This window comes from Coregonus lavaretus (genome assembly GCF_964263955.1).
Source record: "Coregonus lavaretus genome assembly, chromosome: 13".
Classification (NCBI taxonomy): Eukaryota; Metazoa; Chordata; class Actinopteri; order Salmoniformes; family Salmonidae; genus Coregonus; species Coregonus lavaretus.
Window position 1 is genome coordinate 47,314,370 of NC_140000.1, and position 24,010 is coordinate 47,338,379.

The window sequence follows — 24,010 nt, forward strand, 5'->3', positions numbered from 1 at the left end:
CCGCAATCTCACACAAATTATCAAGGAACCTACCAGGTACAACCCTAAATCCGTAAAATGGGCACCCTCATAGATATCATCCTGACTAATTTACCCTCTAAATACACCTCCGCTGTCTTCAACCAGGATCTCAGCGATCATTGCCTCATTGCCTGTGTCCGTAATGGGTCCGCGGTCAAACGACCACCCCTCATCACTGTCAAACGCTCCCTAAAACACTTCAGCGAGCAGGCCTTTGTAATTGACCTGGCCCAGGTATCCTGGATGGATATTGACCTCATTCCGTCAGTAGAGGATGCCTGGATGTTCTTTAAAAGTGCTTTCCTCTCCATCTTAAATAAGCATGCCCCATTCAAAAAAGTCAGAACTAAGAACAGATATAGCCCCTGGTTCACCCCAGACTTGACTGCCCTTGACCAGCACAAAAACATCCTGTGGCGTACTGCATTAGCATCAAACAGCCCCCGCGATATGCAACTTTTCAGGGAAGTCAGGAACCAATATACACAATCAGTTAGGAAAGCAAAGGCTAGCTTTTTCAAACAGAAATGTGCATTCTGTAGCACTAACTCCAAAAGGTTTTGGGACACTGTAAAGTCCATGGAGAATAAGAGCACCTCCTCCCAGCTGCCCACTGCACTGAGGCTAGGAAACACTGTAACCACCGATAAATCTACGATAATCGAGAATTTCAATAAGCATTTTGCTACGGCTGGCCATGCTTTCCACCTGGCTACCCCTACCCCGGCCACCAGCTCTGCACTCTCCAAAGCAACTTGCCACTGCACTCTCCACTGCAACTTGCCAATGTGTCAAATCGGAGGGCCTGTTGTCTGGACCTCTGGCAGTCTCTATGGGAGTGCCACAGGGTTCAATTCTCGGGCCGACTCTATTCTCTGTGTATATCAATGATGTCGCTCTTGCTGCTGGTGACTCTCAGATCCACCTCTACGCAGACGACACCATTTTGTATACATCTGGCCCTTCATTAGACACTGTGTTAACAAACCTCCAAACAAGCTTCAATGCCATACAACACTCCTTCCGTAGCCTCCAACTGCTCTTAAACGCTAGTAAAACTAAATGCATGCTCTTCAATCGAACGCTGCTTGCACCCGCCCGCCCGACTAGAATCACTACTCTCGGCGGGTCTGACTTAGAATATGTGGACAACTACAAATACCTAGGTGTCTGGTTAGACCGTAAACTCTCTTTCCAGACTCACATTAAGCATCTCCAATCCAAAGTTAAATCTAGAATCGACTTCCTATTTCGCAACAAAGCCTCCTTCACTCATGCTGCTAAACATGCCCTCGTAAAACTGACTATCCTACCGACCCTTGACTTCGGCGATGTCATTTACAAAATACATTACAACACTCTACTCAGCAAATTGGATGTAGTCTATCACAGTGCCATCCGTTATGTCACCAAAGCCCCATATACTACCCACCATTGTGACCTGTACGCTCTCGTTGGCTGGCCCTCACTACATATTAGTCGCCAAACCCACTGGCTCCAGGTCATCTATAAATCACTTCTAGGCAAATCCCCGCCTTATCTTAGCTCATTGGTCACCATAGCAACACCCACCCGTGGTATGCGTTCCATCAGGTATATCTCACTGGTCATCCCCAAAGCCAACACCTCCTTTGGCCGCCATTCCTTCCAGTTCTCTGCTGCAAATGACTGGAACGAACTGCAAAAATCTCTGAAGCTGGAGACTCTTATCTCCCTCACTAACTTTAAGCATCAGTTGTCAGAGCAGCTTAGCGATCACTGCACCTGTACACAGCCCATCTGTAATTAGCCCACCCAACTACCTCATCCCCATATTGTTATTTACATTGTTATTTATTTTGCTCATTTGCACCCCAGTATCTCTATTTGCACATCATCTTCTGCAGATCTATCACTCCAGTGTTAACACTAAATTGTAATTATTTTGCACTATGGCCTATTTATTGCCTTACCTCCATAACTTACTACATTTGCACACACTGTATATAGATTTTCTATTGTGTTATTGACTGTACGTTTTTGTTTATTCCATATGTAACTGTGTTGTTGTTGTTTTTAATCGCACTGCTTTGCTTTATCTTGGCCAGGTCGCAGTTGTAAATGAGAACTTATTCTCAACTGGCTTACCTGGTTAAATAAAGGTGAAATAAAAATAAAATAAAAAAAATGGGTTCATTTGTCCATCATTTTTTTCAAAATTCTTCAAGCTCTGTCAAATTGGCTGTTGATCATTGCTAGTCAAAACTGTAACCCGGCCACATTCACTGTCTTCTTGGTAATCAACTCCAGTGTAGATTTGGCCTTGGGTTTTAGGTTACTGTCCTGCTGAAAGGTGAACTCATCTCCCAGTGTTTGGTGAAAAGTAGACTGAACCAGGTTTTCCTTTAGGATTGTGCCTGTGATTAGCTCCATTCCGTTTTTTTGTTTTGTTGAAAAACTCCCCAGTCCTTAACGATTACAAACATACCCATAACATGATGCAGCCACTACTATGCTTGAAAATATGGAGAGTGATACTCAGTAATGTGTTGTATTGGATTTGACCCAAACATAACACTTTGTATTTTTGTAGTATTACTTTAGTGCCTTGTTGCAAACAGGATGCATGTTTTGGAATATTTTATTCTATGCAGGCTTTCTTATTTTCACTCTGTCAATTAGATTAGTATTGTGGAGTAACTACAATGTTGTTCATCCATCCTCATTTTCTCCCATCACAGCAATTAAACTGTAACTGTTTTAAAGTCACGATTGGCCTCATGGTGAAATCCCTGAGCAGAGTCCTTCCTCTCTGGCAACTGAGTTAGGAAGGACACCCGTACCTTTGTAGTGACTGGGTGTATTCATACAGTGTAATTAATAACCACCATGCTCAAAGGGATATTCAATGTCTGCTTTTTTTAAATCTCAATTTAATCAATTTTAAATTGAGGCTGTAACAACAAAATGTGGAACAAATCAAGAGGTGTGAATACTTTCTGAAGGCACTGTAAATATAATTTTAGACACAGCAGCAGCACATAATGATACTTGTCAATAAAGGTGTGTGTACACTGTTTGTCCTGAAGTTGTACAATGTTACCTCTCTCTCAGGGGTCCTCTGGAAAATAATAGCCAGAGAGATACAGCTACAACGCAGAGGAGGAGGAGGAGGAGGATGGGGAGGAAAACCCACAAGGCTACTGGTGCAATGGAGCGCTGATCAACTGCAAATAGGAAAAACTGAACCTTTACTTTCCAACAATCTACCCTTTCTTAAATATTATAAGTAACAATAATGGAACATACCTTTGTGTTGAAAACAGAGCTGGGGATATACACTGAGTGTACAAAACATTAGGAACACCTGCTCTTTCCATTACATAGACTAACCAGGTGAAAGCTATGATCCCTTATTGATGTCACTTGTTAAATCCACTTAAATCAGTGTAGATGAAGGGGAGGAGACAGGTTAAAGAAGAATTTCTGAGCCTTGAGACAATTGGGACATGGATTGTGTATGTGTGCCATTCAGAGGGTGAATGGGCAAGACAAAATATTTAAGTAACTTTAAAACGGGATATGGTAGTAGCTGCCAGGCGCACCGGTTTGAGTGTGTCAAGAACTGCAATGCTGCTGGGTTTTTCACGCTCAACAGTTTCCCATGTGCCCCAAGAATGGTCCACCACCCAAAGGACATCCAGCCAACTTGACACAACTGTGGGAAGCATTGGAGTCAACATGAGCCAGCATCCCTGTGGAATGCTTGACACCTTGTAGAGTCCATGCCCTGACAAATTGAGGGCAAAATGGGGTGCAAAATGGGGTGCAACTCAATATTAATGAGGTGTTCCTAATGTTTTGTACAGTCAGTGTATGTTCAAGTTCTGTAGAATGTACGACTCAAATTAATTAATTCAATGTCAAGATGGCTACCTACATCATTACCTTTATGCACATACAGGAAACCAGATGCTGCTCCGTATGGGTTGGACACCTCACAGCTGTACAGACCACTGAAGTCAGAGCCCACCTTCTCTAACTCCAACAAGCCCCCAGTCTCGCTGAGATTTGATCTATTCAGTCTATAAGACAAATGTAGACACATAGCAAAACATAGACGTAGACAATGATTCTTAGAAAATGGGTTGGGGGAAATAAAATACTCATCATTAACAAGAATGTGAACAACTGACCTCTTCCATGTGAACTCTGTTGGAGTGGGGTTGGCATCTACTACACACTGAAACGCCAGTACCTGGGGTGCTCTCTCATGAAGGATGAATTTGACCGAATTTGGAGGATCTGTAGAATTGGCAAAAAGTTGTACCACATTATTTATGTGCTGTTACTGTTGTGTCTAATATTGAGTAAAAGCACTGTGGCTGTTGTCATTGAGAATACTCACAGTGTACATCTAGCTCATAGGGAATGACCCTCTGCTGGCTCAGAGTGGTGTGGTTTACCAGGCACTGAACCTCCTGTTGGTGCATGACTCTGGAGGGCTCTCCCTTCAGATGGACCCTCACCGTGGTGGTGTCGTCTGGGTTCAGTGTAGTGTTGGTTGAGGTTGTCAGACTCAGTGGTAGTCTTGCACTGGCCGTGCTCCACTGTACCTCTGCAGGGGGCTTGGCGTTAGCCGCTGTGCATGTGGCCAAGATGCTCTCCTGCCCCTCAGCAACCACGGGTGGAGTCTCCACAGCAACCGAAATCACAGGAGGAACTATTGGGAAAAAACACAATAAACACATTGACTTAATATGAATGTATGTCTTTATATACTTTAAAACCTAACCCTTGGATAGCAGGTAAAGGAACACCCTTAACATAATTGTATCAAACTACTCATTCCATTGGGGAAATACATCATAAATAACCTCTTACTTTGGACATTGAGGTGGATCTCTGTCATGTATGGCCCACTGGGGAACACAGTGAAGATGCAGGTGTAGACACCCTCATCAGTCAGGGACACATCCCCCAGTCGGATAGAGCCCACCAGTGCTGTGGTGTTCCCAATGAAGCCCACCCTGTCCCCCCGCCCTTTGACATGTGATGGACCATAGGTTGGGGTGATGATGAAGAAGTTGTGGTTGGCACGGTAACCCCTGGTACTCTTCTGCCATGAGATCTGGATGAGCTCCTCGTCTGTCTCTATGAGCTCACAGGTCAAGTCTGCGTGTTGTCCTTGAGTCACTGTTGGGCGGCCATTGTAAGAGATGACTCTGATACCTAAAGAAAAATTAGCAAGATGCATATGAGAGCAAATTCTCAGACTCTTCTTGATATTGTGGAGAACAAATGTTATGGGTTTGCTTTGCATCGCTCCAACACTCACCAACTCCAGTCTGAGTCAGCATGAGAAAGATGCCCACCAGAACCCACAAATATGTTTGATTGTTCATTGGTAGGCTATCTCGTGTATGACAACTTCAAGTAAACATTCTAATCTGGGGGGGGGGGGAAACACAGTTTAGGCCTATGCATAAGCAAAATTAGAATGAAACAAGCCTGAGATGTAGACCAAGGGGCAAGATTACAACACCAGTAACCTAAATATGGGTCAAGGGGCGGAATCGGACAAGAAATCGGCCCTGGCATAACACACCTACACATTTTTTTTCTTGAGGCCCCCATTATTAGCCAGATACTGAGAATGTTAACATGCATGCTAATAATTCAATGTTAAACTGATTATGCACGCACTAACTGTAAGTCGCTCTGGATAAGAGCGTCTGCTAAATGACTAAAATGTAAAATTATGACAATAGGCCGAGTTAATCATTAGTCATGTAAACACCTTACTCTGATTATCTTGAATCGGCGTAGGGTCATAATCAAAGTAAGCATATGCCTAGATTTCTGAGCAATCTTTCCAATTATTAGGACTTGTACAGTGCATTCGGAAAGTATTCAGACCCTTCTTCCACATTTTGTTATGTTACAGCCTTATTCTAAAATAGATTATTTATTTTTTTCCTCATCAATCTACACACAATACCCCATAATGACAAAGCGAAAACAGCATTTTAGAAATTTCAGCAAATGTATTAACATTTAAAAACAGAAATACCTTATTTACATAAGTATTCAGACCTTTGCTATGAGACTCGAAATTAAGCTCAGGTGCATCCTGTTTCCATTGATCATCCTTGAGATGTTTCTACAACTTGATTGGAGTCCACCTGTGGTAAATTCAATTGATTGGACATGATTTGGAAAGGCACACACCTGTCTATATAAGGTCCCACAGTTGACAGTGCATGTCAGAGAAGAAAACAAGCCATGAGGTCGAAGGAATTGTCCGTAGAGCTCCGAGACAGGATTGTGTCGAGGCACAGATCTGGGGAAGGGTGCCAAAACATCTCTGTAGCATTGAAGGTTCCCAAGAACACAGTGGCCTCCATCATTCTTAAATGGAAGATGTTTAGAACCACCAAGACTCTTCCTAGAGCTGGCCACCTTGGTCAGGGAGGTGACAAAGAACATGATGGTCACTCTGACAGAGCTCCAGAGTTCCTCTGTGGAGATGGGAGAACCTTCCAGAAGGACAACCATCTCTGCAGCACTCCACCAAATCAGGCCTTTATGGTAGAGTGGCCAGATGGAAGCCACCCCTCAGTAAAAGGCACATGACAACCCACTTGGAGTTTCCCAAAAGGCACCTAAAGGACTCTCAGACCATGAGAAACAAGATTCTCTGTTCTGATGAAACCAAGATGGAACTCTTTGGCCTGAATGCCAAGTGTCACCATGCTGTTTTTCAGCGGCAGGGACTAGGAGACTAGCCATGATCGAGGGAAAGATGAACAGAGCAAAGTACAGAGAGATCCTTGATGAAAACCTGCTCCAGAGCGCTCAGGACCTCAGACTGGGGTGAAGGTTCACCTTCTAACAGGACAATGACCCTAAGCACACAGCCAAGACAACGCAGGAGTGGCTTCGGGACAAGTCTCTGAATGTCCATGAGTGGCCCAGCCAGAGCCCGGACTTGAACCCGATCGAACATCTCTGGAGAGACCTGAAAATAGCTGTGCAGCGACGCTCCCCATCCAACCGTACAGTGCCAGAGAGGATCTGCAGAGAAGAATGGGAGAAACTCCCCAAATACAGGTGTGCCAAGCTTGTAGCATCATACCCAAGAAGACTCGAGGCTGTAATCTCTGTCAAACGTGCTTCAACAAAGTACTGAGTAAAGGGGCTGAATACTTATGGAAATGTCATATCTGTTTTTTATTTTTTATAAAAGTGCCAAAAATGTCTACAAACCTGTTTTTGCTTTGTCATTATGGGGTATTGTGTGTAGATTGATGTGGGGGAAAAACAATTGAATCCATTTTAGAATAAGGCTGTAACGTAACAAAATGTGGAGAAAGTCAAGGGGTCTGAATACTTTCCGAATGCACTGTAAACACCTTAATGGGAGTTCCAGCAGAGTATTGGATCTGTGCATGTGCTAGCACCAGCTTACCTCTTTTGCGCGAGTGAAGTCAGTTCGGAAAAACTTAAAAGTATGCACACATTTTATGTCCAAACTCAGAATCAAATAACCTTCCCAAAAATAACATGGTCGCTGTGATAGAATCTTTATTTTGATTGCAGATTTTCAGCATTTATCAAAGTCCCACCAGGTAGGCTGATTTTAGATGTGTCCATATTAACAGGATTATTAGGGAAATTGTTCTTCTTGCAAAGCATGTAAACTTTTTAATCGAACTAATATATTAATCTGAGTATAATAATTGTATTATTGTGTGCATGTAAATGTGCTCAATGATAATTTTGCACACAAAAAACAAGTTAGCCTACTGGGCTAAAAATGGACCAGCTCATCTGGCATTTGCCCGAAATGCCAAATGGCCGATCCCTCCCTTAGGTCTACTGGGAGAAGATTTAATTAAGTTCTGGAATTTTACCGCAACTTCCGCTCACCATTGCTGTTAGCCTAGCCTACATTTTACCTTCAGTCAGAGCCGCAGCTATTGGTCTACTACAGGGTTCCCCAAATTGCAACATGCAGGCCGATTTTTAATTGTTGGACATAACAGACTAAAAACACCAGGAAATCAGCTGCAAGTTATTTTAATTTTGAAAATCTGTTCCCAAGTATTCCCACGCATAATGGAGAGACGTGATCGTATACAAATGTAAGCAAGTCTGAAATTATTATGTTTTAGTCAAATATTATATCTGTTTGGGATACTTGCGGTCAATTTGCAGTCTACAAATTAATTGTAATTATGTTACGGCCCCGCGACCATGCTCAAGAAAAAACTGAACAAAAATGTCAAAGATTTTACTGAGTTACAGTTCATATAAGGAAATCTGTCAATTGAAATAAATGAATTAGGTACTAATCTATGGATTTCACATGACTGGGAATACAAATATGGATATGTTGGTCACAGATACCTTAGAAAAATAAGGTAGGGGTGTGGTTCAGAAAACCAGTCAGTATTTGGTGTGACCACCATTTGCATCATGCAGCGCGACACTCCTTGATCAAGCTGTTGATTGTGGCCTGTGGAATGTTGTCCCAATGCTCTTCAATGGCTGGATATTGGCGGGAACTGGAACACGCTGTCATACACGTCGATCCAGCGCATCCCAAACATTCTCAATGGGTGACATGTCTAGTGAGTATGCAGGCCATGGAAGAACTGGGAAATGTTCAGCTTCCAGGAATTGTGTACAGATCCTTTCGACATGGGGCCGTGCATTATCATGCTGAAACATGAGGTGATGGTGGCGGATGAATGGCATGACAACGGCCTTCTGGATTTCGTCACATTATCTCTGTGCATTCAAATTGCCATAGATAAAATGCTGTTTTTCCTATAACCAGAGAAAGTTAAATAGTCCTCGATATTAAAAAAGACTCAAGCCGCTAATAATAACAATGCAAGCTTATGGAAACACTGCTATACTCATTCATTGCAGCTGGTTGTAGCGTGAGTGGAGGTAGGGAGAACTGGCATTTTATGGCTCATAAAAGTCTTGAACAGTGTTAGCAGTGCTCAATAACTTAAACATGAACTTACTCATAAAAACAGCAGCTCTATTCTTTGAGTCTCTCTCGTCATGGTTTTAACCGTTTTTAAAATAAAGTATCAACTTTGCTGTGCAATCGAGGCTTCTTTTTACAGTCTTTGGCTCGAAGAAACTGCGCAGACACAGTGATCTGATCTATCTGATTGGCCAGCGTTAGGCCTATAGGTGCATTTGATTTGCTCTCTGGTCTTGCCAGGTGGCGGAGTTCTACCTTCAGACACATGAAATGGTTCAAAATGGGAACACTTTTGCCTTCCCGGGGACAGGGCCACAGAATCTAGTGCACCTACCGCCAACATCACAAAACAAACTAAAATAACATAGGAACGCAAGGCTTTACCACAGAGTTTCTAAACCCAGAGCATCGCTAGACTTCTGGGAACGCTTGTGAAGCAGACCAGGCTGGGGTTTTGGGTTAGAGAAGTCAATGAGAGAAGTTAAAAATTCTTCCTTAATTGTTAATTTTGTCGAAATCTAAAGACACAACCTAGATTCGAGCCAATGTCTGAAGTAGTTGAACATGTTATTACTCCAACCTCCTGCAAGTGTCAAACTGACACGTTTTCATTTTCTTCAAAAACTACTTTATATTGAAGGAGTGCCTTTGATTTGACGGCCTGCACATGCGCAATTCGGCGCGAGACAAACGCTAGACCCGATGACGTGTTTCTGCGCATTAGCTTGGTGCTTAGCTAGCCAACATTGCCATGACATCACCTACAAGCGTGATCGGGGATTTCTATTGGAGAAGCAGTTTCTGCCTATCTTAATACTGTACTGACTTTGACATTGTTGTTTTTATACAGAAATGTTTGGTGATCAACTAGGAATATGGAAGCCCATTCCCGGCCGAATTTTTTTTTAAGTATGTCGAAATTTCGAGATTCATAAGTCAACATTTTTTAGATACATACAGTGAGGGAAAAAAGTATTTGATCCCCTGCTGATTTTGTACGTTTGCCCACTGACAAAGATATGATCAGTCTATAATTTTAATGGTAGGTTTATTTGAACAGTGAGAGACAGAATAACAACCACAAAATCCAGAAAGACGCATGTCAAAAATGTTATAAATTGATTTGCATTTTAATGAGGGAAATAAGTATTTGACCCCTCTACAAAACATGACTTAGTACTTGGTGGCAAAAACCTTGTTGGCAATCACAGAGGTCAGACGTTTCTTGTAAGCCAGCCACGACCGGGAGACCCATGGGGCGGCGCACAATTTGCCCAGCGTCGTCCAGGGTAGGGGAGGGAATGGCCGGCAGGGATGTAGCACAGTTGGTAGAGCATAGCGTTTGCAACGCCAGGGTTGTGGGTTGGATTCCCACGGGGGGCCAGTATATAAAAAAAAAAATTGTTTAATGTAAGTCGCTCTGGATAAGAGCGTCTGCTAAATGACTAAAATGTTAAAATGTTGTAGTTGGCCACCAGGTTTGCACACATCTCAGGAGGGATTTTGTCCCACTCCTCTTTGGAGACCTTCTCCAAGTAATTAAGGTTTCGAGGCTGACGTTTGGCAACTCGAACATTCAGCTCCCTCCACAGATTTTCTATGGGATTAAGGTCTGGAGACTGGCTAGGCAACTCCACGACCTTAATGTGCTTCTTCTTGAGCTACTCCTTTGTTGCCTTGGCCGTGTGTTTTGGGTCATTGTCATGCTGGAATACCCATCCACGACCCATTTTCAATGCCCTGGCTGAGGGAAGGAGGTTCTCACCCAAGATTTTACGGTACATGGCCCCGTCCAGAGCTCTTTGGTCTTGGCCATGGTGGAGAGTTTGGAATCTGATTGATTGATTGCTTCTGTGGACAGGTGTCTTTTATACAGGTAACAAACTGAGATTAGGAGCACTCCCTTTAAGAGTGTGCTCCTGATCTCAGCTCGTTACCTGTATAAAAGACACCTGGGAGCCAGAAATCTTTCTGATTGAGAGGGGGTCAAATACTTATTTCCCTCATTAAAATGCAAATCAATTTATAACATTTTTGACATGCGTTTTTCTGGATTTTGTTGTTGTTATTCTGTCTCTCACTGTTCAAATAAACCTACCATTAAAATGATAGACTGATCATGTCTTTGTCAGTGGGCAAACGTACAAAAATCAGCAGGGGATCAAATACTTTTTTCCCTCACTGTATATAACGCTTTTGTGTCAATATTTTTTTATTAAACCGAATCAAAAGTGTTGGGGCAAATGCTAGCTCACCACACGACGTTTGCAGGCTGCCAAACTGTGCTAATCTCTGCAACATGGCTAGATGGATATTGCACAAATTGCTACAAATGAAGATATCCTATATGTATGTTCTACTTTCTCTAAATTTCGAGTTAGTATCTCGAGATGTTGACTTAGTATCTCGAAATTTAGATAGTATAAAAACATTTATGGATAATATCTCGAAATGTTGACCTATGTATCTAGAAATGTTTTTTGGTTGGCGGCAATACGCTTCCATAATGAATGCCTTGGAGATATCCTGGTTTGTGACCATGGTACACTGGTTTATAGCCTACTGTTCATTTGAAGCATTTATTTTTTACATAACGTTGCTTGTTTGTATCAGTTGCAAAGACATTGGCAACTTTGTTCAGAAGTTATCGGCGGTCACAGAGAGCCAGATCAATCATGTCATTCTATTTTTAGGCCCAAAAAAGCATCTAAGTATGCACTTACCTGTTCTACAAGTGGTCTGTGCCTGGTGTTAGATTAGGAGCGTTTTCAAGTGCAATGTTAATAACTATGTTTTTGGGAAGCAGATCGGAGATTTAACGATGCTCCTACAAAGCTTCTAAGGATGAACTTTTGGGAAACCCTTTGTGGTGTGGAAAGTTGGAAACCAAAGACAGTTCATCCACAGTTTCTTTGTGTCATCCTCTGTGAAAAACGTGTTCGTAGTGACCTGTTCAGTCATAGACCGTATTTATATAGTTTTTTATTTATTTCACAGACCATGTTTAATTAATTCAGACATAATGTAAATTATTTGGGCCATTAATTAAATTTTTGGGTGCACATATTTCACAGATTGCCAATACATTCTAAATGTGCTTATTTGTATTAGGACAAATGTGCACCCCAAAATGTAATTCATGGCCCAAATAATTAATATTATGTCTGAAATAATTTTAACTGAATTAATTACGCATGTCAAATAAAAATATTTTGCTTAATTTGCCAAAATACGTCATACATTTGTTGCAACAAAATAAAAAAAATGAGAGTTGCAACACAGAATATCGCGTCTTCCTCTCTGCCTGCTATTGTCGTAAATGCATTGCAAGGCCATAAACTGTCGTGCCACTGCCCCTGATTTTCCGTGTTTGAAACCCGTTCGGTCTCTTCGTACGGCACTAAAGCTGAAGTCGGTATGTTCCCCGTGAGCTCAGTTACAAATGCAAAAATATAAACTATTAATTATTTGTGAAGGTAATCCTTGTGATTTAATTGTTTCAGAAACATGCCAGCCAAAGGTCCTCTGCAATCTGTCCAGGTTTTCGGACGCAAAGTGAGTAAACTATCTGAATTTATTCCACGTGTGTTGCTGAGCCAACAAACTAACACTAGCCGGCTAGGTGACGTTAGCTAGCTCAGCCATGTTAGCCAGCCAGGCCAGAAATATGTATTTGTTCCCAAATTATCCATTACATTTGGAAATGTAAGTGACCGTCCACGTGACAACTTTATTGTTAAACATCTACATGTGCCTTGATTGCAGCCAGTGGCATATTGATATGAATGGCTACAAATGTTGCGGCCTGCTAGCTACGTTAATCAGTTAACTAATTTTATGCCGGAAAGCATGTTGTCCAGCTATATCAACGCCAATCGTCAAGTGTAGTGAGGTAACTAGTTCGCCGATTTAGTTGCCAAATATGTGGGAAATACTACATTAACTAGAGTTGTGTTTGTTTGATGTCAGCGTCTTTAACTAATCATTGTAGTTAGCGAGTTCCATGACTTGGTCCACTCATCCCTCATGATGTACGTGAGTGTTTGATTAATACATTGGCTGGCTAACTATTGTTGCATATAATACACTGTTCTATTGCTAAGCAATCACCTGAATGCCTTTTTTTTTGGGGGGGGGGGGGGTGTACATGGTTCAGACATGTTTTAATGTTATGGACCATCTGTTTAGCCACCCCTGCTTCATAGAAAAATGCACATGTAGTTAGAAAACTTAACTAATGGTAGTGTACATTATCTCTTTGCAGAAAACAGCCACCGCTGTTGCTCACTGCAAGAGGGGAAATGGCCTCATCAAGGTGAACGGCAGACCCCTCGAGATGATTGAGCCAGCCACTCTCCAGTACAAGGTGAGTCGTTAAAGACAGATTTACATTTACTGTGGGGGAGGATTGGTCCAAAATAGGGGGGGGAGTTGAACTTTTTTGAAATATTTTTTGGCTTTGGGGAGGGTTGTGTGTTTTGTATAATAAAAAGAGAAAATATTTGGCCACCGGGGATTGTAGTGCGTTTTTTACCTGGTTTACATTTGCTCTTCTGCTCATATCTTCCCTATAAACTTGAGTTTTGATATCACCTTAATAAAGTTTGAAGGTATGGTGTGGCTATTATTAAGCTTTAGCTACTGCAGGCCTATGATATGAAGGCAGTGCGCTCCAACTGACTCCAACAGTTGAACTTGAGGTGAGGAACACTGTTTCAGGCCTACCAGAGTTACTCATATAATCTAACAATGTAATGCTTATCTTTATGTATTTAAATCGGATTGAAAATTAAAAAATAAGCCTCCTTTGCGTCTATCTGTAGATGCAGTAGCCATCTTCCATAAAGAAATGCATGTCTGTTGTAGTATGCCACCGGCATATCTCTCGCTCTGGGGTTAGGCCTAAGCTTCTCTTCCATGAATTTATATATATGGAGATGATTGTGGACTACAGGGGGGAAAAAAGAGGACTGAGCACGCCCCCATTCTCATCGACGGGGCTGTAGTGGAACACGTTGAGAGCTTCAAGTTCCTTAGTGTCCACATCACCAACAAACTATCATGGTCCAAACACACCAAGACAGTCGTAAAGAGGGCACGACAAAGCCTATTCCCTCTCAGGAGACTGAAAAGATTTGGCATGGGTCCTCAGATCCTCAAAAAATTCTACAGCTGCACCATCGAGAGCATCCTGACTGGTTGCATCACCGCCTGGTGTGGCAACTGCAAAAGCTTCCTGCCATCCAGGACCTCTATACCAGGCGGTGTCAGAGGAAGGCCTTCAATTGTCAGACCCCAGCCACCCTAGTCATAGACTGTTCTCTCTGCTACCGCACGGCAAGCGGTACCGTAGTGCCAAGTCTAGGTCCAAAAGACTTCTCAACAGCTTCTACCACCAAGCCATAAGACTCCTGAACAGCTAATCATGGCTTCCCAGACTATTTGTACTGCCCCGCCACCCTAACCACCTCTTATTTTTACGCTGCTGCTACTCTGTTAATTATTTATGCATAGTCACTTTAAATCTACCCACATGTACATATTACTTCAACTACCTCAACTAGCCGGTGCCCCCGCACATTGACTCTGCACCGGTACCCCCCTGTATATATAACCTCCCTACTGTTTTTTTTATTTTACTTCTGCTTTTTTTTCTCAACACTTTTTTTTGTTTTCTACTTTTTTATTAAAAATAAATGCACTGTTGGTTAAGGGCTGTATGTAAGCATTTCACTGTAATGTCTGCACCTGTTGTATTCGGCGCATGTGGCCAATAAAATTTGATTTGTTATACAGTGGGGAGAACAAGTATTTGATACACTGCTGATTTTGCAGGTTTTCCTACTTACAAAGCATGTAGAGGTCTGTAATTTTTATCATAGGTACACTTCAACTGTGATAGACAGAATCTAAAACCAAAATCCAGAAAATCACATTGTATGATTTTTAAGTAATTAATTTGCATTTTATTGCATGACATAAGTATTTGATCACCTACCAACCAGTAAGAATTCCAGCTCTCACAGGCCTGTTCGTTTTTCTTTAAGAAGCCCTCCTGTTCTCCACTCATTACCTGTATTAACTGCACCTGTTTGAACTCGTTACCTGTATAAAAGACACCTGTCCACACACTCAAACAGACTCTAACCTCTCCACAATGGCCAAGACCAGAGAGCTGTGTAAGGACATCAGGGATAAAATTGTAGACCTGCACAAGGCTGGGATGGGCTACAGGACAATAGGCAAGCAGCTTGGTGAGAAGGCAACAACTGTTGGCACAATAATTAGAAAATGGAAGAAGTTCAAGATGACGGTCAATCACCCTTGGTCTGGGGCTCCATGCAAGATTTCACCTCGCTGGGCATCAATGATCATGAGGAAGGTGAGGGATCAGCCCAGAACTACACGGCAGGACCTGGTCAATGACCTGAAGAGAGCTGGGACCACAGTCTCAAAGGAAACCATTAGTAACACACTACGCCGTCATGGATTAAAATCCTGCAGCGCACGCAAGGTCCCCCTGTTCAAGCCAGCGCATGTCCAGGCCCGTCTGAAGTTTGCCAATGACCATCTGGATGATCCAGAGGAGGAATGGGAGAAGGTCATGTGGTCTGATGAGACACAAATTGAGCTTTTTGGTCTAAACGCCACTTGCCGTGTTTGGAGGAAGAAGAAGGATGAGTACAACCCCAAGAACACCATCCCAACTGTGAAGCATGGAGGTGGAAACATCATTCTTTGGGGATGCTTTTCTGCAAAGGGGACAGGACGACTGCACCGTATTGAGGGGAGGATGGTTGGCGCCATGTATCGCGAGATCTTGGCCAACAACCTCCTTCCCTCAGTAAGAGCATTGAAGATGGGTCGTGGCTGGGTCTTCCAGCATGACAACGACCCGAAACACACAGCCAGGGAAACTAAGGAGTGGCTCCGTAAGAAGCATCTCAAGGTCCTGGAGTGGCCTAGCCAGTCTCCAGACCTGAACCCAATTGAAAATCTTTGGAGGGAGCTGAAAGTCCGTATTGCCCAGCGACAGCCCCGAAACCTGAAGGATCTGCAGAAGGTCTGTATGGAGGAGTGGGCCAAAATCCCTGCTGCAGTGTGTGCAAACCTGGTCAAGACCTACAGGAAACGTATGATCTCTGTAATTGCAAGCAAAGGTTTCTGTACCAAATATTAAGTTCTGCTTTTCTGATGTATCAAATATTTGTCATGCAATTAAAAATCATACAATGTGATTTTCTGGATTTTTGTTTTAGATTCCGTCTCTCACAGTTGAAGTGTACCTATGATAAAAATTACAGACCTCCTACATGCTTTGTAAGTAGGAAAACCTGCAAAATCGGCAGTCTATCAAATACTTGTTCTCCCCACTGTATATATATCATACAGTAGATACCTAAGCCTATAGGCCTATGCATACAATGCCCTGATACATTTAGTGCTCAAATCTGACAGCTGAATTGTGAGGTGGACAATTATTGTTTTAGGAAAGTAGCCTTATAAAATAAATTGAAGTTTTGCATATGCTACACATCAAAACACAAGGAGTGGTGTTTTTATAATTTGTTAGAGGCTGTTTTCTCATTTGTCCAATATCCCTCATTTATTGATGGCGCTGGCTGCGCCAGGTCGGATCTGAATGCATATGGATGTCCGGTAAATTAAAATCTTTCCAGGCATGTTGTACGGTGCCAAATTTTCCTAAATGAAGATTTGCGAATATTCACATGTGGCCAATTCGATGGAAATGTAGCCCATTGTCACTTTGATTATGCCTGCACATCATCTAGGCAGGGATGTATTTTCTGTTTGTCGAGATTGACAGTCTTTATTGTGGTGTTGACAACGTAAACCATGATATTGAAGTGCCCAAAGTCAGTATGCTTTGTTTATTGGTTGTGTGGTGCATTGGCACAGAAACCTGTTGGTGGAAAATGTGTTGCATTTATTTTATATAATTTATAAATATGGCTTCGAATGTTGAATCTGATTTCCCCCTAGCTGATCATTGTCTGCAGCCGGCTCTGATCGTAATGTAATGAAACAGGCAGGGAGAGTGAGCTCGTCTGTGGTTGGCAAACCCCCACCCAACCTTCTGGCCTGTAGACTTGCGTGGCATCGACTGCAACAAAAGCATGCTGAAGTGGCAAAGTCGATATCCACGTTTATAAACACAGGGTTGCAATTGTTTGTGGTCCTAAACATTATTTTGAGTTAATTCTGAGTGGGGGGGGGGTGTTCCATTTATTTTGCTGTCAAGGGGAGGGGCATGTGAAAATATTTTTTGTGCTGGGGAGGGTGGTGCATTTTATGATGCCTCGAGTTGGACCAGCCCCCCTCCAGTAAATTTCAACCTGTCCCTTAGGAAACTGTTGCTAACTATTTCATGTGTAACATGGCTTCTTACTGAACTGCTATCAGTTTACTAAGCCCAAGTTCAACATGGGTCTTAATTAGCTAAATGTCTGTTTTACTTGATGCATGTGTCTGCAGGATATATGCGTCCTTGACAAAGTTTCTGTCTGTTGTAGCTGTTGGAGCCAGTGCTGTTGCTGGGCAAGGAGCGATTTGCCGGAGTTGACATCAGAGTCCGAGTGAAGGGTGGTGGACATGTCGCACAGATCTACGGTAAATTATTATTTTTACAACTGGAAGCTGCTCCACTTATTTACATTTAACCAAGTCATTCCAGTAGAAACTGATGAACTGTACTTGACAGAATGTCCGTTTGTCTTACCCTGTGTCGTCTTCTTGCAGCTATCCGTCAGTCCATCTCCAAAGCCCTGGTCGCATACTACCAGAAATGTAAGAGTCAATCATTTTACTGTGAACACAAAAATGCAGAATCTTGTTTTCAATAGAATATTGCCTCCGCTGACAACAATATTTTTTAGTGTTACTTTGGACTCGTTTTTGCAGGAGGCAATATTGCCATGTCAGGTTAGTTATTGTGAACCATTTTCATGACCAAATGGAAATGCAATCAATCATACACCCGTCATCATCCAAAAGGGAGAAACCTTTTGGATGATGACGGGCGTATGATTGATTGCATTTCCATTTGGTCAAGAAAATGGTTCACAATAACTAACCTGACATGTTTTTTCCCCTCCAGATGTGGATGAGGCCTCCAAGAAGGAGATAAAGGACATCCTGATCCAGTACGATAGGACCCTGCTGGTTGCCGACCCTCGTCGCTGCGAGTCCAAGAAGTTCGGTGGACCTGGAGCCCGTGCCCGCTACCAGAAGTCTTACCGTTAATCTCTCTGTACATTTTTGTGTAATAAAATTGAGGGAGAAAATATTTCTGTTCTGTCGTTTCTTTAAACCTGCTTGATGTAATAGTTTCATTTAATTACCATCAAGGACTACTTTGGAAACAAGTGTTTTAAAGGTAGACTGCGGTAGGACGTAGATGCAGAAAGTAAACAGCATCAAGGCGTTGAAGCGTGAGGCTCAACTTCTCAGCTGTTTTGGTACCATGGCTACCACGCTGTGAACGGCATGAAGCGATCCCGTGCAGATGGTAACCTATGCGGGCGATCTTGCATCTCGCTCAATGTCTGGTGCTGCTCGTGGCAATGCCATTTTGAGTCTACCTTTTTAATAGTTAAGAGCTATCCTCTGGGTTCACATTGTACATTTTGTATGTCTTTCACCCAAATTACATTAATTGGTAGGCTAGACATGGGTTGTTGGAATGGCTCAAATGTGATGAAACATTATAGCAGGTGTATGTTATGCTAGCTTCAGTTGAATTTCTCCTGCTCAACAGCTTTGCAGAGCACCAATACATTACAGATTATTAATCATTTGGCTTTACAGCCCTAGATTGTTGCACCTCAATGAGTACTTGACCTCTACATGCTTTTTCTACAATTATGTTTTTAAATGGTATTTCAGAACTAAAGCCACCAAATGAAAACCCAATGAACTTCAGCATCAATTCTAATGTATTGGTCACATACACATTTTTGGTAGATGTTATTGCGTGTGTAGTGAAATGCTTGTATCATTTCTAGTATTTACCCACATCTGCCATGGGGCACCATGAGCATCACTCTATGCAAGCTTTCTGAAATCACACGTGAACACCTGCAGTGGACCATGAGTGATCTTTGCAGTTTAGGGGCCGTTTCATGTTTCTCTGCATTGTGTATTTCAGTCAAATCTTGAACTTGGAATCGTCACTCTAAAAATACTACTACTTAGTTTTAATCTATTTTAGTGGAATTGGACCTTTGAATGTCAAAGAGCATTATACCTGTCAAAACCATGAGCCTGTTCAGCTGTTGCCGAAAGCAAAGTGGACCTATACTGAACAAAAATATAAATTCAACATGTAAAGTGTTGGTCCCGTGTTTCATGACTTAAATATAAGATCCCAGAAATGTTCCATACGCACAAAAAGCTTATTTCTCTAAAATGTTGTGCACAAATGTGTTTACAATCCTGTTAGTGAGCATTTCTCATTTGCCAAGATAATCCACCCACCTGACAGGTGTGGCATATCAAGAAGCTGATTAAACAGCATGATCATTACACAGGTGCACCTTATCCTGGGGACAATAAAAGGCCACTATAAAATGTCTCAAGTTTTGAGGGAGCGTGCAGTTGGCATGCTGACTGCAGGAATGTCCACCAGCGCTATTGCCAGAGAATGTAATGTTAATTTCTCTACCATAAGCTGCCTCCAATGTCGTTTTAGAGAATTTGGCAATACGTCCAACTGGCCTCAACCGCAGACCATGACTAACCATGCCAGCCCAGGACCTCCACATCCTGCTTCTTCACCTATGGGATCGTCTTGAGACCAGCCACCTGAACAGCTGATGAAACTGAGGTGTATTTCTGTCTAATAAAGCCCTTTTGTGGGGAAAAGCTCATTCTGATTGGCTGGGCCTGGCTCCCCTGTGGGTGGGCCAATGCCCTCCCAGGTACACCCATTGCTGTGCCCCTGCCCAGTCATGTGAAATCCATAGATTAGGGCCTAATTAATTTATTTCAATTTGCTGATTTCCTTATATGAACTCTAACTCAGAAAAATCGTTAATTGTTGCATGTTGCGTTTTTATTTTTGTTCAGTGTACTTTTATTGTAAAACATGCCTATCGTAGTCTTCATTTATTTCGAATGGACCAAGTTGTCTTGTCCTTTGTTCAGTGCTCAGTCTGTTATTCATTCTAGGACTAGGTGGAAGAGAGAAGAAACACGGCCTACCACCAGTAATATTCATGTCCTCTCCTGTCTGCAACATGTTTCTAGTTGATCCTAGTTTTGCCGATTTCTTAAAACCTAACCTCACTTTCTCTGATTTCAACTGCTCCCTTTTCACCAGCAGATGGTGCTGTGTTTCAAAGAACGAATCCAATGGCAGAAACATGTTAACAGCTCAAATCCATGAGCCAAAGCTTTGCCTGTTCCACACAGCACAAGGCTCTGTTAATTAAAAACAAATTATCTGATCATCTATTCATTCACAACTTAATTTCCTCAGCATGAGGCCCTCACAGGGAAACTATCAGCTATCCATAAGGAGTGTTGGTGATGGAAAAATGTATTAATCAAGAGATCAGAGTATTGCTGCTCCTAAAAGTCAGTTAAATTGTCTTATTTTATATAGTCTCTACTATGGTCAACAGATAGACAGACATGGGTCGACCATGGAGTTCTATGTCTGGTGATGAACAAAGACCACCAAAGCCACAAACATTGTGCCTGTGCAGATAAAAAATACTAACTTTTGTATATACTTTTGCAGTATAGGCCTGCTGCATGTGGGATTGTTTGGTTCCTGTGCCCAAGGTGTTTATTTACACATTTGCAGGAGAAGCTGTAACATCTGTGGCTGGTTGACTATCAAGCACAACAGAGCAAAAGGCATATGGTCTCTGTCTCGCTTTTCCTGATTTAAATATTGCTGGTAAACATATACCGAAGGTGTACGCCTACCTCTCTGTTTTCAGGCTCTGGTTATGATACATTCTGTACAATCTTTTTACTGAACCGTAAATTATGTTTGTTCTGCTGCTGCCTCCTCCTTCTAAAGTGTGTTCCAACCAGTGCAGATGCCCAGGTGAGCAGTGCTGAGCTGAGACCCAGATGTGCTCTCTCTCTCTAGGCAGTGGGCAGGCCTATTTACAGCACTCCAATAATCAACCCAGCAGGGAGGCCCACTCCCCACCGCTACTGTTGTTCACTCTCTGCTCCTGGATCCCTGTCCCTAACCTCTCCTCTACGGCCCTATCTGGCCCTGGTCGTTTACATCAGAACAGAACAAAACCCACGGTAATATACAGTCGCTGTAAACTCCTTTTGGGATTGGGATGCAATGGGAATGATAGAATATTAACTTTTAGATTTGTAGAATATTTAATGATATTTAATCATTCAACTTGTTAGGTAATGATGCCATTCATGATGAGGCCTTGTTCTGGTACAGTGGGGGTACTACACACTGGTACTCACACTGGTACACCTGGCTTTCTGCCTCCACTAATCACACAAACAATAGAGGTGTTGGTCCAGGATGCATTTTGTCATCACACTACCCCCCCCCCCCCACTCCCACACACTACATCCTAACGCACACACACACTTTCTCTATCAGCGGCCTACTTTGAAGAGAGAGGCTAGTCATGAGCATTTCTCCCCTCTTTCCTCCTCCCCCCTCCCCCTTGGGGTTCTTTGCCCTGGGTGAGTAAATAACAATTGGCCGAGCAGGGTGTCAGAGAGCCAGGGATCAGAGGACAGTAGCACGCACAAACAGATGCTGGGTTGGCTGGAGAGGAAATGTAGCTTAGCCAAGCGACACGCCACTGTTTGGGCTGGGGAGTGATAATGAGGGGCTGTGCCACGCTCCCTCCCTAGCCCCTATCGCTCTCTCCTTAGCCGCTATCAGACTGTCGGTGAGGGGGAGGGGGAAAAGCAGCAGGGGACGGCAGGTAGCCTAGCGGTTAAGAGCATTGGGCCAGTAATCGAAAGGTTGCTGGTTTGAATTCCCAAGCTGACTAGGTGAAAAATCCCTTGAGCAATGCACTTAACCCTAATTGCTCCTGTAAGTCGCTCTGGATAAATTACTAAAATGTAGAAGAGGAGAGGGGGAGGCTTTATTCAGCCAGGGTACAACAGCACTGAACATTATTCTTCTCTTGGTGGAACAAACAAAGCAGATGTCCTTTTTTTTCTATCAGAGCAGGCTATTGTGATTCGATAAGCCGTGTCAGATCATACCTGTGTGGAGCTTGCATGGAAAATGTTCACAATGATTTAGCTTTTTTTACGGGCCCAGTAGAGCAGTTGGCATTTTCTTATTTTGGCCTTGTTTTTTTGTGAAGGAACACAGTATTTTTTGATAAGCACTTGGCTGAAATGGCAGCAACCACCTGTGGTTGAATAGCATTTGCCCCCACAGACCTGCCTGAGCCCTGGCCTCCATCAGGAAAAAGCTGGTATTTCTGTTGTAGCTCTCTTCATATAGTTCCTTAGTCCACTCGGCTTCACCCAGAGTCGCCGACCAATCCTTTTTAGTGGGCTTTTGAACAATAGAGCCAGAACAGAATGTTGAGCCGATGATTGATTCATCTCGACTGTTTTGTTCCAGACACAGAGGCCTGCCCTCCCCTGCTCACACCAGCACATCTGGGTGTTTTTGGGTCTGAAACCAGCCAGAATCAGCCCCGGAGTTATTGACCCTGTGCAATTAGTCACACTTTGGCTCGCCAGCATTGACTCATTCCCAATGTATTTACCCCTAGACTTGAACTAAAGTGGAATAAGTCCCACTGCGCTCACACCGCTCAGCCTTGGTCTCCCATTAACGGCCCTCTTTATCTCTCTCTCCCTCTCTCAAACACACACAAACACACACATACACACACACACACACACACACGCAGTCTGGGCAGTGTGGTGGCACTGAACGTGGCCTTGGAGTGGAGCCCCATGTGAAACGAGACAGGGGGTCAGGTTGTGTTCCCTAGAGGGCGAGCCCCTGACACCCGACCCAGGCTGAGGGTCACAGGGTGCCCCGTACACCCAGAATCACCCCCACCCCCTGGGCTGGCAGGAGAGAGAGGCCGGGACCCGTGGTGATCCCCTAAAGCACCAGGGCTCTTTAGGGGTCAGACAGCCTGCTCAGGCCCTCTGTAGACATAACATACTGACTGGACTACACTCCACACAGACAGGAGACCCTGCCACTAGCACCACACTAAGACAAGAGCTTTTAGCACAGAGAAACTGGAAAACACTGATCTGAAATAATTGCTGTTTTAACGCAAACATGATGACAGTAGCATGCTCACATAATGATTGAGGATAATGGGAACACATGGGAGAAACTGACATCAAATCATCAGGATGGTATTTAGGGTTACCTGCAGAAAGTCCTCATGGTGTGGTGTTGTGCCTACAGTACAGTACACAGTGTGGTCCCTGCAGGTCCTGAGGCTTTGTGCCTGTCAGGCTCTGGGCAGATAAGGGACATGCTTAATTAAACGCCCTAAAGGCTGTTGAAAGGCACCGGACGCTGCCAGCACGAGAGGACTTGACACCCGCGTGTTCCTCTTTCGCTGAAGTGGTTGTTCAACCAGGAGAGAGGGGGGCTAGGCGTGACGGGGCCCAGTTACAGCGCCATGCCTGCCAGAGTCATCACAGAGCTGGGGATGGACGGAGGAGGGGTAGGTGGAGGAGGAGGGGGAGAGGAGGTTTGTGGTGTGAAAAGTAATGGCTTATCCAGATACTCTGCCAGCTCCCAGCCCTCTCTCTCTCTCTCTCTCTCTCTCTCTCTCTCTCTCTCTCTCTCTCTCTCTCTCTCTCTCTCTCTCTCTCTCTCTCTCTCTCTGTCTTGCTATTCCTCTCTCTCTCTCTCTCTCTCTCTCTCTCTCTCTCTCTCTCTCTCTCTCTCTCTCTCTCTCTCTCTCTCTCTCTCTCTCTCTCTGTCTCTGTCTCTGTCTCTGTCTCTGTCTCTGTCTCTGTCTCTCTCTCACTCTGGCCTCG

At 43.4% G+C, this 24,010-nt stretch overlaps 2 protein-coding genes across 2 annotated transcripts; one reads left to right on the forward strand and one right to left on the reverse strand.

Annotated features, from left to right (window-relative positions):
• Positions 1 to 3,110: 3,110 nt before the first annotated feature.
• On the reverse strand, positions 3,111 to 5,360 carry LOC311140066 (nectin-1-like; the record flags this gene model as incomplete). The annotated part of the gene is made up of 6 exons (XM_084175024.1): positions 3,111 to 3,121; positions 3,949 to 4,085; positions 4,197 to 4,305; positions 4,409 to 4,723; positions 4,885 to 5,232; positions 5,339 to 5,360. 6 exons carry the CDS (start codon positions 5,358 to 5,360, stop codon positions 3,111 to 3,113), a joined length of 942 nt encoding a protein of 313 aa, XP_084031150.1.
• A 7,030-nt stretch (positions 5,361 to 12,390) lies between these two features.
• LOC311139828 (small ribosomal subunit protein uS9) lies at positions 12,391 to 18,314 on the forward strand. Its single transcript, XM_084174806.1, has 6 exons — positions 12,391 to 12,422; positions 12,511 to 12,562; positions 13,272 to 13,373; positions 17,542 to 17,638; positions 17,768 to 17,815; positions 18,126 to 18,314. Exons 2-6 carry the CDS (start codon positions 12,515 to 12,517, stop codon positions 18,269 to 18,271), a joined length of 441 nt encoding a protein of 146 aa, XP_084030932.1. The 5' UTR covers positions 12,391 to 12,422; positions 12,511 to 12,514; the 3' UTR covers positions 18,272 to 18,314.
• The last annotated feature ends 5,696 nt before the right edge of the window (positions 18,315 to 24,010 follow it).